Source organism: Arachis ipaensis, chromosome B5 (genome assembly GCF_059453495.1).
Source record: "Arachis ipaensis isolate K30076 ecotype BB chromosome B5, ASM5945349v1, whole genome shotgun sequence".
Classification (NCBI taxonomy): domain Eukaryota; kingdom Viridiplantae; phylum Streptophyta; class Magnoliopsida; order Fabales; family Fabaceae; genus Arachis; species Arachis ipaensis.
Genome location: NC_142440.1, coordinates 10,916,981 through 10,932,985, shown reverse-complemented (window position 1 = coordinate 10,932,985; position 16,005 = coordinate 10,916,981). Strand labels below are relative to the sequence as shown.

Here is a 16,005-nt window from a genome sequence, read left to right as displayed (position 1 = left end):
AGAGCATCTTGAACTGCTCATGGAACCACGTCAAATGCACTCTCATCTGCTTTACTTTATTTGACGGCGGAAGCTCACCCAAAAGTTCCTCAAACTATTCTCACACTAGCTTCTTGTCAGGAGTGAACTGTGGGAAGTCCGTAAGGCACCCGCTAATCGCCTCGCCATCAATAGGCAACTCCAAGTGGATGAAGCGTCCTGTAAAGTTCTCGTGCACTCTCCGAACAACATATAAAAAGTGTGCACCTCATGACTCATTTTCTCAATGAATGCACTAACCTTAAGGCTCATGCAGTTTGAACTAATGATTGTAAGTCTCGCCAGGTGGTACAATTCGATAGTCTTCGAGTATGGGATAATCCATTTGTAAAGAAGCATATTTTGTTGTCTCTTAACACTATATATACACCTAATCGACTGCATCACAAAACAACAAGTTGACCCTAGTTAGAAGGTCATCTGATCTTCATTAAAATTTTCAAATACAATATATCATCTAATCTCCTAATACAACATCAATAACCTACATATTTTGCTTAACAAAATCACTAGTTGGCAACAAAACTAGCATATCTAACAATATATCATGAACTTTGTGATTATTACTACAAATCTACTTTTAATCAATAAACTCACTTTTTTTTGGAATCTCACAAAAAAAGTTTTGCGCTAATTTTTTCATTAATATTTTTAGTAATATAGACAACACCGTCAAATCAGTATAGACAGACGATTTTTTTTTTCTGTCATGGCTCTACCCTTACGTAATCCTCGCGGTTCTCTTTAGAAAACTCTCCAAATGAAGAATTTGTGCCTAGCTATTGCAGTTTTATATATAGCACCAACGTAAACTGTTAATGCTAACTGCGGTTTTTTCACAACACCATCTCCACGTAATTTGCAGTAAGTCATGACAAATTCTGGCTAATCAATGTGCATAAACTACAGTGAGTTAAAGTGGTTTATGGCCCACAGTTCTAATTTCATAAATTATCCTATGGAATTTTAGGTTTTTTTTTTTTTTTGGTCTTCGTTTATAAATCACTGCCAATCATAGAATTGTATATATACTTTAAAATCATATTAACATAAATTGCTAAAAGTAAAAACTACAACGATTTACGTTAAAATTAGTAAAACCCACAGCAAACAGCGATTTATATAAAAGTAAAAAAGGACTTAAATATACGACAACTCAATTGTTGTAAATTGTAATTGTATAATTTCCACCGTCATTTTATTTAAACATGTCATTTATCCTAATTTAACACATGAATTCTGCTAAACTATTATTGTCTTACAACTTCTAACATTCTTTTCGCCAATAGACGCACAACAAAAACCAATAAACAAAAAAAAATGTAGTGAAAAGAAGTTATACCCATTTTCTTTGATCTCCGACCACGTGATTACATTATTACGATTCATGTGCAACTGTGCCTATTCTCTATTTGATAGTCACATCTGCCAACTTGCAACTTCAACCTTTACCAAATTCACATGCATGCATCTGCAAACACAAGAGAGGCAAAACAATTAAATTTTGGGATTCTATCTCAGAAATTATGCACTCAAAAATCTTTGTATGAAACATAATTAGTGTTTTATCGTTTAATACACCAATCCTATAATATAGCGAAATTTTCAAAAAATAAATTTTATTTTAAAATATAAACGAATATTATTATAGTTTACATTAGCATATTTTAGAATTTAACAATAATAATGATGAAATTACCTATATCTTCAACTGACATTTTGTTTGAGGAACGTGTCCAACTACAATTCTATGCACTGTACTTCGTTCGGTATGAGGTAGCCATCACTATCTTCATGAGTTGATAGAAAATATTTCATGAACCATGGTTAAGCACTGATAATGACCGGGGACAATACCAATATGGAATTATGGATATAAATGAAGATAACATATACTAGTTGGATATAAATTTAACAAAAAAGCTATTATAACGTCAAAATTAACTGGTATATATTTAAATATGTTGTTAAATTTATTTTTATATTAGTAATTAATTTTTTAACTATTTAATGTATAGTTAACATAATTGTAAATCTACATTCATATTTAATTCGAATTTGAAGAACTGATTGGCATCCGATTTATCTAATTTCTTCCAAAAAGAAAATAAAGTACTAAGAAGCATGAAGGAAAGCTGAAAAAGGAAAATGAAGAAAAAGGGCCACACAGCCGAAACAAAGAAGCCACTCGTGCGGGTGGAATGATGGCCAATCATTGCAACCACGTGGCAGAACCGCACGTGCGAACGAAAAGACGTTTTACGAATAAAATTCATTGCTACCAACCATTTATTAATTTTATTTTATTTATTTATTTCAGTTTATTGTGTAGGCCTTACCCTATCTGCCTTTACAGCACGATCTGATTTGATTAGACTCTGGATTTTGCTGTGAAACCTTCCACAAAAGCCAAACTTATGATCGCCTTTCCCATTTTACATCACCAAACATGAAATAAGACAATTTCAATCCTATTAGTTTTTAATTCATTACAATATTAACATATACACAAATTTATTTTGTGTATATTAATTTCTACTTATAATTAATATAATAATATAAGTTTTTTTTAACACTCTTGATAAATTAAATCTAAAAATTTACACGACTATATATATAGAATTTAATTATTTTTAGCAATTTATTATTAAACAACCGTGTAAAAGACATTAAACACTTTACTAATATATAGAGCAACTAAAAATTATTAAATAATTTAACATATTTGACTTAATTATTGAATATAATATATATTAATATTTACATTATTATTTTTATATAAAAATATTTTTATTTGAGTAATGACCTAAAAAATTTCTACACAAAACATTGAACAATGGCCTTTTATTTATTAGTATCTCTTTCAACTTTCAGATAAAATTTAGATAGCATGAGTGTGATCGTGTCATCGTGATATCTTGTATGATTATTTGGTGTACTCATTTATTTTTTATTTAAAAAAATTTTGCATCGATGGTCAACATGCAAACGTGTATTCTAATTATGATTATTATCTTACGGGGAAGTTGCAATATAATATTGTTAGTTTCACATTGTTTAAGAATAAAATTTAGTTATTCACTTAATCTTTTATATAAACATGCACGCACGATTTGGCCCTTTTTTTTTCTTTCTTTCTTTTGAGTTAATTATCAACTTGCATAGTAAGCTGCAGTTAAGCTTCATACTATTAAAAGAAAAAACGTTTTTTGACAGATATATGTATAAAAGATTTTGTAAGTATCCTTACACACGTTCCATGGATGTTACGTAGTTAGCTTTAAATTAAAGTCGGGAATACTTGACATAAATAAAAATGGCTTAGTTTTACACATTAATGTTCGTGAGTCGTCATGGTCTCTTAATTACCTATGTAGCAAGATTCCAATACTTGGAATATAATCTAATCTAATAAAACCATGTTCTCTTATCTTTAATATAATAACAAATAAGAAAAGAGAAGTCCTAGTAGTACTATTACATTGTATGTTACTATGCTTTTCTTTCTTAAAAATGTTCAATGTGTTTTATATGGCTATTTTTTTATATATAAAAAAATATTAGTGTTTTTGTTAAAAATGAGATTATTTGATATAATTATAAATGAGTAAATTTTGTAGGTAGAAAATCAATATATGAAGAATATATTGTCCATGTAGCAACATTCTAGCCAATATGCAGAAAACGTATTAAATCATTTTTATAATACACACTTTAAAAGTTAATATTCAAATAAAATATCATCTTTATTTTAATATTAAAAATAAATAATTTCCGATTTCATATTGAACAATATCAAGCAAATTAAAAAATATATGCATATCCTTTTCTGTACCGTTGGATTTGAGTGGTTGCCGATTAGTTCCCCAGTCAACACGCATGCAATGTATAGTTGTGACCAAAGGGGGCCAGCTATTAATTAGATGAAGAGTCAAACAACCAAACCAAGAAAAAGGAAACTATAAATGATGTGCATGGCAGACTAAAGAAATGGGGAGAACCCACGTGTGAGTTTAGTTATATATCACCAAAGATAGGAGAAAAAGGAAAAAAGAGAAATAGTATATAGTTTTGCTGTGACATTTATATTCCTTTTGCAGGGAAACGACAAGTGCGCATGCCATGACGTTACTGTGTACGGATTTATTTAACTACTATATAGCATTATCTCGTTCTAGTTCTTACCAGCTTGTTAGTTATTAGTAGTTGGTAGTAACTAGTAATTGACCAAATACACTAGATGGGAAACCAATCTTAGCTTGTTCAATTCATACATGTATAAGTTTGATTGTCGGACACACAATCATAAATGAAGAGGATATTAATAATCTTCTCGTATATAAATAACGCAGGCATGCAAACCTCACCACCCACGTTATTTATCACTTCGTGCGTGCTTAGATTACCCTTTACCAAAAAAAAAAATAATTATATAAAATTAATTTTACAAACTTAATTTTAATAAAAAATAAATTTGTGTTAACAAAATTTGTATTTGATAATTTTTATATCAAAATAAGTTATAATAAAATAAATATTATTTAAATTAAACTACTTAAAATCACTTTTAGATAATTATTAAAAGAGATATTAATTTAAATAATTTTTTATATAATTCTATTATTTTATTTTAAATATTTAAATAGATCTTATTTACAAATTTTACAAAATCGAATAAAAAATAATTTTTTTTTATACAAAACGAAAATAAAATACAGTAAAAAATAAAAAAATTTATACAAATAAAAAATAATAAAAATTTTATAAAACCAACAACATATATCATATAAACAAAAAAATTATAATAAAAAATAAATAAAATTTATATGAATAAAATTAAATAAAAAATAAAAAATTTTGTATACAACATAAATATAGTACAATAAAAAATAGAAAAAATTTATATTAATAAATAATAAAAATACCATACAAATTAATAAAAATAAAAAGTTATATCAACAATATTTGTCGTATGAAAAAAATACAATAAAAATAAATAAAAAATTATAAAAATAAAACCATATAAAAATAAAAAAGACTTCATAAAAAATGTACATATAAAAAATAGTATAGTAAATGATAAAAAAAATTATATGAACTAGGAAGTAGTATAAACTTTAATTAAAAGGTTTAATTATTCTGTTGGTCCTATAGTTTTGTGAAATTTTTAATTAGGTCTCTATATTTTTTTCTTTTTAATTAGGTCTCTACACTAATTTTTTTTTTCAATTAAGTCCCTCTTAGTAGTAATTGGCTTAATTTTATAGGACCCAACTAAAAAAAAGAATTGGTATAAGGACCTAAATAAAAAGAAAAAAATGTAGGGACCCAATTAAAAAAAAATTTGGTGCAGGGACTCAATTAAAAGAAAAAAAAGTATAGGGACCTAATTGAAAATTTTGCGAAACTATATGAACCAACATAGTAATTAAACCTAATTAAAAATATAATATCAGAACTCTAAAAAAATAATATAAAAAATATTTATCATATAAATAGAAAAAATACAATAAAAATATAAAAATCAAAATATAAGAGAGTACTAAAAACAATAAAAATTAAAATATTTACCTTGAAACAAATTCGAAAGATCTTGATGAAAATAAAATTTGGAACGAAGAACCACAAAGAACTAATGTAAAAATATATAGTTACTTGTATCGTTTTTATAGAAAAAAATGAAGGGTAGAATTGATAAAAAAAAAAAAATTTTTTCACCTAATTTTTCAACGGTAATCAGCCACTAAAGCTATCACTTTTAGCTTCACATGAACATGCGTTCATAAAAATACTTCTGTGTTCAAAAATTTCAAAAGTTGCCAAACATAAAAATAAAACGTTCAACACACTAAAACACACTTCTTTCTTGTCCAAAGTAAACCCCAGACACACCTTTAATTAATTGATCTTATTTAAAATGTTTTTTTCTTGTCCAAGGTAAACCCCAGACACACCTTTAATTAATTGATCTTATTTAAAATGTTTTACATATTGTAGAAGTTTAGCCATTGACTGACCAAGAGAGAGATGCATAAATCAAAATTAATTAGAAATGTATAGCAGAAAAATTTAGAATGCATATAATTTGTATTTTTATTTTTAATATTTTCTGTGTTTAAAATTTTGTAAAAAAACAATAACAACAATAAAACTATATTTTTATTTTTAATTTTTGTTTATTTTTTAATTTTAAAAATAAAAAATAAAAATATAAACCAAACGTATTTTAATTATTATATATCTTAAAGATATATATTAAAATTATTATTAATAAGTTTTAAAATTTTTTATTTTAATAAATATATAATAAAGACATTAATTTATATTTTTTATTATAAATTTTGAGAGAATAAATATTAATTAAATTGATAGCAGAAAGAGGTGCAGTGCATGCATGATGCATGTAAGTAGTGAGTAGCTAGGTGCTAGGGACAATGGTAGGTGTTTGACTTGAATTGAATAATTAAAGAGGTAATAGTAATTAATGGTCCAGAATGGACAGAAATTAAAGAGGGGCGGGAAGCAGTTGGAAGGAGGGGAAACAGAAACAAAAACAAACAAATTAAGCTTCAAAGTTACAAAGTTCAAGGCAGGAGAAGTACTGAGATATATCTGATGAGGAGCAGAAGAAGCAATTTTGGATTGTGTGAGTGGCTCGTGAAGCATGGGGTTAAAGGGTGGGGTCCTGTTCCTGCATGGCCACCATGATTCATGAGTTTAGCAAACCAAAGAGAGGGTCCCTCAATCATTGCTCACGCGCGGCTCTGCTTCCAAACGTGGCCGCACCATTCTTGATTCCTTCCTCTCAAATGTAATCATGCCCTTACAAGCGCCTCTTCTTTAATTTCCACTCACTCCCTTTGACCACTTCAACCCCACTGCTCTCCACTTAATTTCCATTTTTCAATTTGGTATTTTAACCTTCTTTAGTTAACCTATTATATGTGATTTTCATTCAATTTGATCTATTTAAAAAAAGAGTTAATGTTTGTATTGGCTTCTAAGTTCGTACCTCAATTTAATCATCAAAGTTTTAATTTATTTAATTTAGTCTCTTAATTTAATATTTACAACTCAAATTAATTTTTTATTTTATTTTATTATAGAACTAGTAACGACGTTTTAAAATAGACTATTAGTTACTATCTTAGACTCTAAAAATTATTTGATGTGATAATTAAATTTTTTTATCTCAACTTATTTTTTAAAAAACTTTCAAATCCTTGAGTAAAATTAGGATTACAATTTTTAAGGTTTCGAAAAAAAAAAAGTTAAAAATATTTTAGTTGTCACATCAAATAATTGTTAAAAAGTCTAGTGTGATAACGATCACTTATTTATCTTATTTGTAATAAAAATAAGATCAGAAATTAATCTGAATAAGTTAAAGTATGAGACTAAATTGAATAACTCAATTTTAAGAATCCGATTGAAGTGCAAATATAAATTTAGGGACTAATTTAAATATTAATTTTTAAAAGAATAAATTCAAATCCGATTAAGGTCATACAGTTTAACAATGAAACTCAATTTAAACTATTACGATTTTTATTGGTTTTTGGTTAGTTTGAATTGAGCTGGATTAATGTTTTTGGTAAAATTGAATTGTTGTCATAAAAAAGAAAATTGAAATTCAAAGAAAAGGATAAATATTGACTTATTGTCGCAGCAATATGTATATAAATAGTTGCCAGTCTTTCCCCACATCGAATAGCTGGCGAAACAAGAAAATAGAGTTATTTTAATACTTTATTTTTTAATATCATAATTAAATGTCAAAATAATATATATTTTTGACAAATATCACAAATGTTAAATTTTTTATGTTTTTTTGATGAATAATTTGACCGTAGAAAATTATTTTTCAATTTTGATACTCATTTGTTTTCAATTTATTCCACTATTTTTCTTTTTCTTTGGGCTCTGTTAATTTTGACATTACATTGCTCTCAGTTTAGGATTATACTACTCATTCTTTATCTTCAAAATCTCAATTTATTCTTTAGTTTCAAGATCTCATTTCATTCTTTGTTAAAATTTTTTGTTGAAAATATTTTATAGTCAATAAGTGTCAAAATAAATAGTATTTTTGACAATTAATAAGTATCACAGAAAATATGTTCTCAAAATTTTCTAACAAATTATTTTTGACAGCCAATATTTATCAAAATAAGATTTAAATTTTTTTCACAATCACTTATATGTTAAAAATACTATTTTTGACAAAATTTTTATTAACATATTTTCATAGTTAAAATAGTGTCAAAATTTGTTTTTTTGACAAATTTTAATTTTCTTTTACATATTATAACCCTAAAAAATAATCTATATTGTTGTAGTGCGAATAATTTGTAAATATTTTTAATAAAAGCTTAAAGAACTTATTTTCTTTAACCGAATAGAATAATTGTTGCTAAATGTGTGTGCAAAGTTTAATCAACAAAAGATAATAAAAGAAAAGATAGATAATTGATATTTCTGAGTGTCGACCCAGGTACCATAATGACAATATTGACTAAACATTATTTCTCATAGTAGTTTAGCACAGTTGCAAATTAGTAGTAACAACGTTTAATAGTTTGATTTGATTATTAGATGAAGATAATGCAGCTTCTATAGCTAGTAGAGCCCCACTGCACCCTTTTTCTGTTGAGTGGCCAAAGCTGCCTTAACAAAGGAAAACACCTTTAAACATGCGGAAATGGCTACGTGCACCACTTGGATGTTCACATTTTACAAATTAAAACAAAACAAAAAGGGAAGAAATGAAGGAAATATTATTAACTTGTGTTGTCAACACTTTAAGACACCCTTCTCACTTTGTTAGGCACCTACCTTCGAATCATGTAATCTGTATATAACTATATATCATATATGCATGCTTTTCACATACGTCGTTAGAGACAACATGATATTGTATGAGTGTAGACAAGTTGACATGATATTGTGTACAAATTAAAGGTACCATGATTAGAAAGAAAAGTGAGCCTTATTGTTTACTACACATTAGAGCTATTAGATAGATTGAATTAGGCCAGAAAGAACCATGTAAAATTTGCTCCTATTTTAATCCCTGTTGTAATGGCAATAATGTCATAGGCATTATTCACTACTCTCCCTTGACTATTGTGTTAATGTAAAATTGTTGTAATCATGTAACTAATTTAATTGCTTCCAAGGAGAAAAGAAAGTAGTGTATGGTTTGAACCTTAGCATTTGGTATATATGTACAACCATAATTCATTGTCTTATTGCTACATGTTTTTTTTAACGATATGTTATCGAGAAATCACTACTTTAAATTTAAGTCAATAAGAAGAGTCATAAATAGTTATATCTTTTAACACATTTTTTTAAATAAAAATTTCTTTTAAATTTTAGCATTGGTTTTTTCTTTTTTTTTTTTGTTTGCCTTATGTTTTTTTTTTTTTCTTTTGGGATAATAAATATAAAATTTTAGATTTTTCAATCATAAAAATTTTGATGTTATATGATATTATTTTTTTCAAAAACTTAAATTGATAAAAAATTATATGAATAATTATATCTCTAATAGAAAAATATTAGAAAGTCAATAGAATTTATTACTTTTGGCAGTAATTAGTTAACAATGTTTAAAAGTGCAGGCTAAAAATATATTATTAAATTGTTAGATAAATAAATTAGACTAATAACTAAAAATAATAAATTCTAGTAACGATATATTTTTTTTCTCTAATATATTTTTAGCTATACCTAAAAAATAATATTAATTCAAACTGTATCCATTTTGTGGATAATTATAATCAATAAGGTGGGAGCTCTCAATCTCATTATGATTGAGTTGAAAATACTCATTGATAATGCATTAGTGTAAGAAGAAATAAAGTGAGAAGTAAGACAATTATTTGCTTCCTCGACCAAAATATTTTTTTTTTTTCTTTTTGAATCTTACAGTCTTTTTGGTCTGCATCTTTGAAGCTCATGACATTAACCATTGAAACAAGAGCAAGAATATTCCTCATAACTTGTATTCTTGACTTGCAATGATATTGTATAATAATTTTAAATAACAGAGTAAGAGAATATAATTTTGACTTATTGAGAGGGTAAAAGAGAAAGAAAGGATTAAATGAATATAGTTTTAACAAAAGTATTATTAATAATATATTAATTTTATTAATTGTTAATGAAAAATTTAAGAGTGAAATAATATTGATGTCATTTTAAATATTTTAGGATAAAAATAAAATGATTAAAATATTAAAAATTAAAAATAAAATTCATCTCAAATATTAAGCACTAAAATAAAATTTATTCAAAACGTTGAAAACCAAACCAATATTTTAAATATATTGAATACGTTCAACTAATTAATCTAATTTAAAAACACAATATAGTGCTCTGTTAGGGTTTCTTAACGGAGTTCCTAGTGCCGTCAAGGCTACATTGTCAAGATCAATTAAATCTCAATACAAGTCTACGTAATCTGCATGGCTGAGACAACGAGGGATGAATATCGGATCGAGGAAGACAACCTGAAAGGAGGTAGGAATGTGATTCTACTGGAAGAGGCAGACATATCAAAAGGTATTAACGCTTGGTCCAATAGTCTCTATGGCAGACTCTTTGCTTCCAAAACCTTCTCAATTGGAACAATGGAGAATGCTTTAAAGGCTATATGGGGAAACCCGGAAGGATTTAGCGTGAGTGACAAAGGGGATAATTCCTTCCAATTCTTTTTTAATAAAGAAGTGGATGTCTTACGTGTTGAACGTGGTTCTCCATGGCTATTCAAAGATTATGTGCTCCATGTCAAGAGATGGAAGGAAGATCAGATCTGTGATGAAGAGATTATTTCCAATTTTCCAGTTTGGGTTCAATTTTGGGGTTTGCCAGAATCGTTTAAAATCCTCGAAGTTGGACGTAAATTGGGAGAGAATATGGGCACAGTGTTGGAGGTAGGTAAATTTCAGATGCGAGGCAGAGAAACTAGGATTGTGAAAGCCAAAATCAATATCGATGCTACCAGGCAAGTGAGAGATCGGTTAATAGTGGCAGGACCTAATAAAAAGGAGGTAGAAGTGGCACTACGCTATGAGAGACTTGGAAAGTTCTGTACCTATTGCGCAAAATTGGGGCACGAGGTGAAAAACTGCCATGATCTGCTGAAGAACACAGAGAGTGAGATGGTAAAAGAGGATGACATTGGCGAATGGGTTAAAGCTAGCCAAGTGGGAACGCGAATCTACTCTGAAGGAGAAAGAACATTCAACAACTCAACCCAAAACCAGAATAAGGCCACTCAACGTAAGAAAAAACCGGTCTTAAACTGCTTATTGGAAGAATTTGCAGGGATGTCAATGCAAGAAGGGAAACAAAGTTTGAAACCACAAGACACTGGTAACAGGGCAGCACCTGAGTCACCTCAATCAGCCAATTCTAGAACAGAATGCATGGAGGTTATCATAACTGGTCAGTCCAATACCAAGGAGGATGAATGGCAGCTTATGCAATTCGCTATTGGGGAGTGTCTCACCACAAAAAAAGGTAGGAAGTGGAAAAGGTTAGCAAGACAAGGTGCTGCAGAGTCAGATACTAAAAGTGACCCAAAAAAAGGTTGATGAGTGGTATAGCTGAAGTAACTACAAAGAAAGCAAGAACAGAGGATGAAAATGCAGTTGAACAGATGGTGGAGGGTGCCAGCCTACAATTGGAACCCAAGGCGCCATGAAAACTATAGTTTGGAATTGTCGGGGTTTGGGGAGACCCTGACAATTCACACCTTAAAAGGGATCTGTAAATCCCACTCCCCCGAGATTGTGTTTATAAGTGAAACAAAGAACCAATCTCGACATGTGGAAGCAAAACTTCGGGTATGCGGCTACGAAAACTGGCATATTGTTAACCCGGCAGGAGTGGCAGGAGGACTTGTGCTAGCTTGGAAGGACAACATCAGTGTTCAAATTATTAGCAGTGGAGAATTTTTTGTGGCAGCCGAAATTAAGGAAGTCGGAAGCAGTGAGGTATGGGCGTTCATTGGTGTCCATTTGAGTTGTTCAGAACAAATTCGATCCTTACAGTTTGAGGAGCTTATAACAATGAGCCAACACATGGAAGGAAAAGTGGTAATAGCAGGCGATTTTAATGCTATAACAAGTCAAGCGGAAAAGGAGGGTGGAGGCCAAAAATCAGCAACCACCATTGCAACATTCACTAATTTTATTGACAGTAACGAATTGGTGGATATTGGAATGGTGGGGCACCCTTTCACGTGGACAAATCGAAGACAAGGAGAGGATTTGGTGAAGGAGAGGCTTGACCGCTATTTAGTTGGGATGGAATGGAAGTTGAAGTTTCCGAATGCAGTGGTGCACAGGCTCACAGAGTCATGCTCGGATCATGCTCCAATTTTGATGGAAACCGAACCTCAATCCTGGCATAGTAAAAAGCGGTTTAAATACCAGGAACGTTGGTGTGGAGAAGAGGATGTCAAGAGAATTGTCAGTGAAGTGTGGAGAATGGAAGTTGTAGGCTCGACTATGTTCTCCTTGGCCCAAAAGTTGAAAGTTTGTAGACATAGACTAGTTCAATGGCAGAAAACTCACAAAGCAAACTCCCGGAAAGAAATTGAGGACCTTCAAGCTAAACTAGAGGAGTTGCGGGTGGCTGGAATCAATGGGGGAGAGGAGGTTACCAGTTTGGAAGAGAAGTTGGAGCTGGCATATTTGAAAGAAGAGAGCTATTGGCGAGAAAAATCTAGAATCAAGTGGCTAAAAGAAGGAGATCAGAACACTAGATTCTTTCACCAGAAATTTTAATCAAGGATGCGAAGGAACAGAATTTGGAGATTAGTGGGGAGGGACAATGAGATTGCATCAAAACCGGAGGATATTGCAAAGGTAGCTGAGGACTACTTTTGCGATATTTTTACTTCTTCTTGTTCGGCTGATCCGAATCCATACTTAGAGGATTTGGAGTCTAAGGTTACAGCTTCCATGAACCGTAGGCTCCAAAGGCCAGTAACTATGGACGAGGTCAAAAGAGCTACATTTAGTGTTCATGCTCAGAGTGCTCCTGGTGATGACGGGTTTACAGCTAAGTTTTTTCACTTTTTCTGGGATATAGTTGGAGGTGACGTTTTTAAGGCAGTGAGAAGTTTCTTTCACAGTAGCAGAATTTTAAAAAGCTTCAATCATACTCAAATTTGTTTGATTCCAAAGGTGCCAGATGCCAATGACATGACTCAGGTACGACCGATCAGTTTGTCTTCAGTTATGTATAAAATTATTTCTAAAGTTATGGTGCACCGATTACAAGGTATTATGAATAAAATTATAAGTCCAAATCAGAGTGCGTTTCTCAAAGAAAGACTCATTTCAGATAATATTCTAATTGCCCACGAATGTATGCACTATTTGAAAAATAAGAGAAGTGGGGCAGAGCATGAGATGGCTATTAAACTAGACATGAGCAAGGCTTATGATAGGGTTGAATGGTATTTTTTATGGTATATTATGGATAAGTTGGGGTTTGATGCTAAATGGATTAACTGGACTAAGGAATTGGTAATGACTGTTTCTTACTCTGTTGTTGTGGAAGGTCAACCATTTGGCTATTTTAGGCCAAATAGGGGCATCCGACAGGGTGACTCCCTATCTCCATATCTCTTTCTTTTTTGTGCAGAAGGACTTTCCTTCTTGCTACACAAGGCAGAGCAAAACAGATTAATTCAAAGAGTTCAAGTTAATCGGAGATGCCAAACAATTAATCACCTTTTGTTTGCTGATGATTCAATCCTTTTTTGCAAGAGCGCACCTAATACAAGCCAAAGCATTCTAGAATTGCTAGAGACCTATGAGGGTTTTAGTGGGCAAAAAGTCAATTTGAATAAGTCGGCTATCTTTTTCAGTCACAACACTCCTCAGAACACAAGACTAGCAGTTGCTCAGACACTAAATATTGAACATATCGGAGCACAAGACAAATACCTGGGACTACCCTCTATAGTTCAAAAATCAAAGAAAGCAACCTTTGGAGCTATCAAGGATAAAGTTCAGAAGAGGATTATGGGTTGGAAAAGAAGTATATTGTCATCAGGTGGTAGGCACACGCTATTGAGAGCGGTGGGGGAGGCGATTCCTATTTATACACTCTCTTGTTTCAAGCTCCCGGACACGCTGTTGACTGAGATTCATAGCATGCTCTCGCAATTTTGGTGGGGTCAAAAAGGCGCAGAACGAAGAATGATTTGGATTAAATGGGACACAATGATGAGACCAAAGAAAGATGGAGGGCTGGGGATCAAGGATCTAAGGGCGCAAAATTTGGCTTTATTGGGCAAGCAATGTTGGCGTCTAATGAAATACCCTAATTCTACTATATCAAGAATGCTCAAAGCTAAATATTTCAGATATACAGATTTCCTACATGCAGAGATAGGAAGCGTACCGTCGTGGGGTTGGAGAAGTGTTCTTAAAGGGCGCAAGGTGATCAAGAAAGGCTTGTTATGGAAAATAGGCTCTGGCACTAATGTTCGCATCTTCCATGACCCCTGGCTCCCACCACCAGTGCCCCTTAATGTCCCTCAAAATGCACTCACAATCCCGCCAAATATACAAGTGTATTACGTTAGTGCGTTACTAAATCCTGATAGAAGTTGGAATAAAAATCTGATTGAGTCGATTTTTTCAGTTGATATATGCAATAAAATTTTTTCAATCAAACCAACAGAGGAGGAGGATGAAGTTAATTGGTGCTGGACAAAATCTGGTATATATGAAGTTAGGTCAGGATACAAAATTGCTTATGGATTCTTTCATTCTCCTACTTCATTGAGGTCCCAGAACATACACAACAGAGTCTGGAATAGCATTTGGGAGTTGAAATTACCACATAAAATTAAGATTTTTCTATGGAAAAGTCTTCGTGAAAAGCTTCCGGTGTTGCAACAAGTTCACAGCCGGTTCGCATCCACTCCTGCCACTTGTCCAAGATGCATGTTGAAGGCTGAATCAATTTCTCATACTTTGTTCCAATGCCCCCTGTCTTCAATAATATGGAGCCTAAACTTAATAACCCCTGACCTATGGATGAGAGAAGAAGAAACTTTTTTCAATTGGTGGCAACGAATCTTATCCTGGGCAGTGGCTCAATTCGACGGTAGACAAAAGACCCTCCTCATAGCGGCGTTGTGTTGGAGCACTTGGAAAGCGAGGAATCGGTGTGTTTTTGAGAAGGTAATAAGCCCAGCACCAGAGATAGTGAAAGAAGCTAGCAATTTAGTGCGTGAACTCGTGAACCATACCTGATAGATGCTACTTTTTCTTTACTCTTACTTTACTCTTCTTTAAGTTCTTAGTCTTTCAGTCACAGCTGATGATAAATGGAAATACCCAATTCTTTTGTACTTCCTTATGGAAACACTTTTATTTTATATTAATAAAATAATATTTATCTTTGGAAAAAAAAACTAATTAATCTAATTTGAGTACTAATTAACACGCACGTGGATCAATTAGCTAAGAGTCAATTGTGCTAGCTTACTCGAAAATTCCATTTAACTTATGCTTAGCACACAAGCTTGTTCACTCGGTTTACTAGATTCCAATAAAATTGTCTTACATAAAAGATACCCATAATTTTGATAAAATGTTAAAACTTTTTTGTTTAAAACTAAAAATTGGTTCACTTACATTAGTTAAGCTTTCTTAATGAACAATTTTATTTATTTCAAAAACTAAAGTACCAAAATTAATTATGAAAGATTATGATACCAATAAATTTAATTATAGAAAAAAAATTAAAACTAATTTATAATCATAATAAAAAAGTAATTATCCAAATCAGTTCCAACGATTTTAAAAGCGAACAGTTTAATCTCTAAAAAAAATTAATATATAGATCAATTTTTAAAATTTTATTCGGGTAGATAAATTAGTCTCCAGTTTATTTTCTAGCAGAGTTTATCCAAATCAGTCTCCAAGA

The 16,005-nt window shown here is 30.8% G+C and overlaps 1 protein-coding gene and 1 long non-coding RNA gene across 2 annotated transcripts; one reads left to right on the top strand and one right to left on the bottom strand.

Moving 5' to 3' along the window:
- Positions 1-2,404: 2,404 nt before the first annotated feature.
- Positions 2,405-6,694, bottom strand: LOC148563369 (uncharacterized). Its single transcript, XR_015883393.1, has 3 exons — positions 6,642-6,694; positions 3,875-3,951; positions 2,405-2,464 (listed from the first exon to the last, which is right to left on the bottom strand). It is a non-coding gene; the product is annotated as an uncharacterized LOC148563369 (long non-coding RNA).
- Positions 6,695-11,693: 4,999 nt separating this feature from the next.
- Positions 11,694-12,839, top strand: LOC148563368 (uncharacterized). Its single transcript, XM_088486773.1, has one exon. The coding sequence runs from the start codon at positions 11,694-11,696 to the stop codon at positions 12,837-12,839; it is 1,146 nt and encodes a 381-aa protein (XP_088342899.1).
- Positions 12,840-16,005: the final 3,166 nt, after the last annotated feature.

Coding starts and splice junctions, on each gene's coding strand:
- LOC148563368 (XM_088486773.1), top strand. CDS start 11,694: ATGCAGTTGAACAGATGGTGGAGGGTGCCAGCCTACAATTGGAACCCA.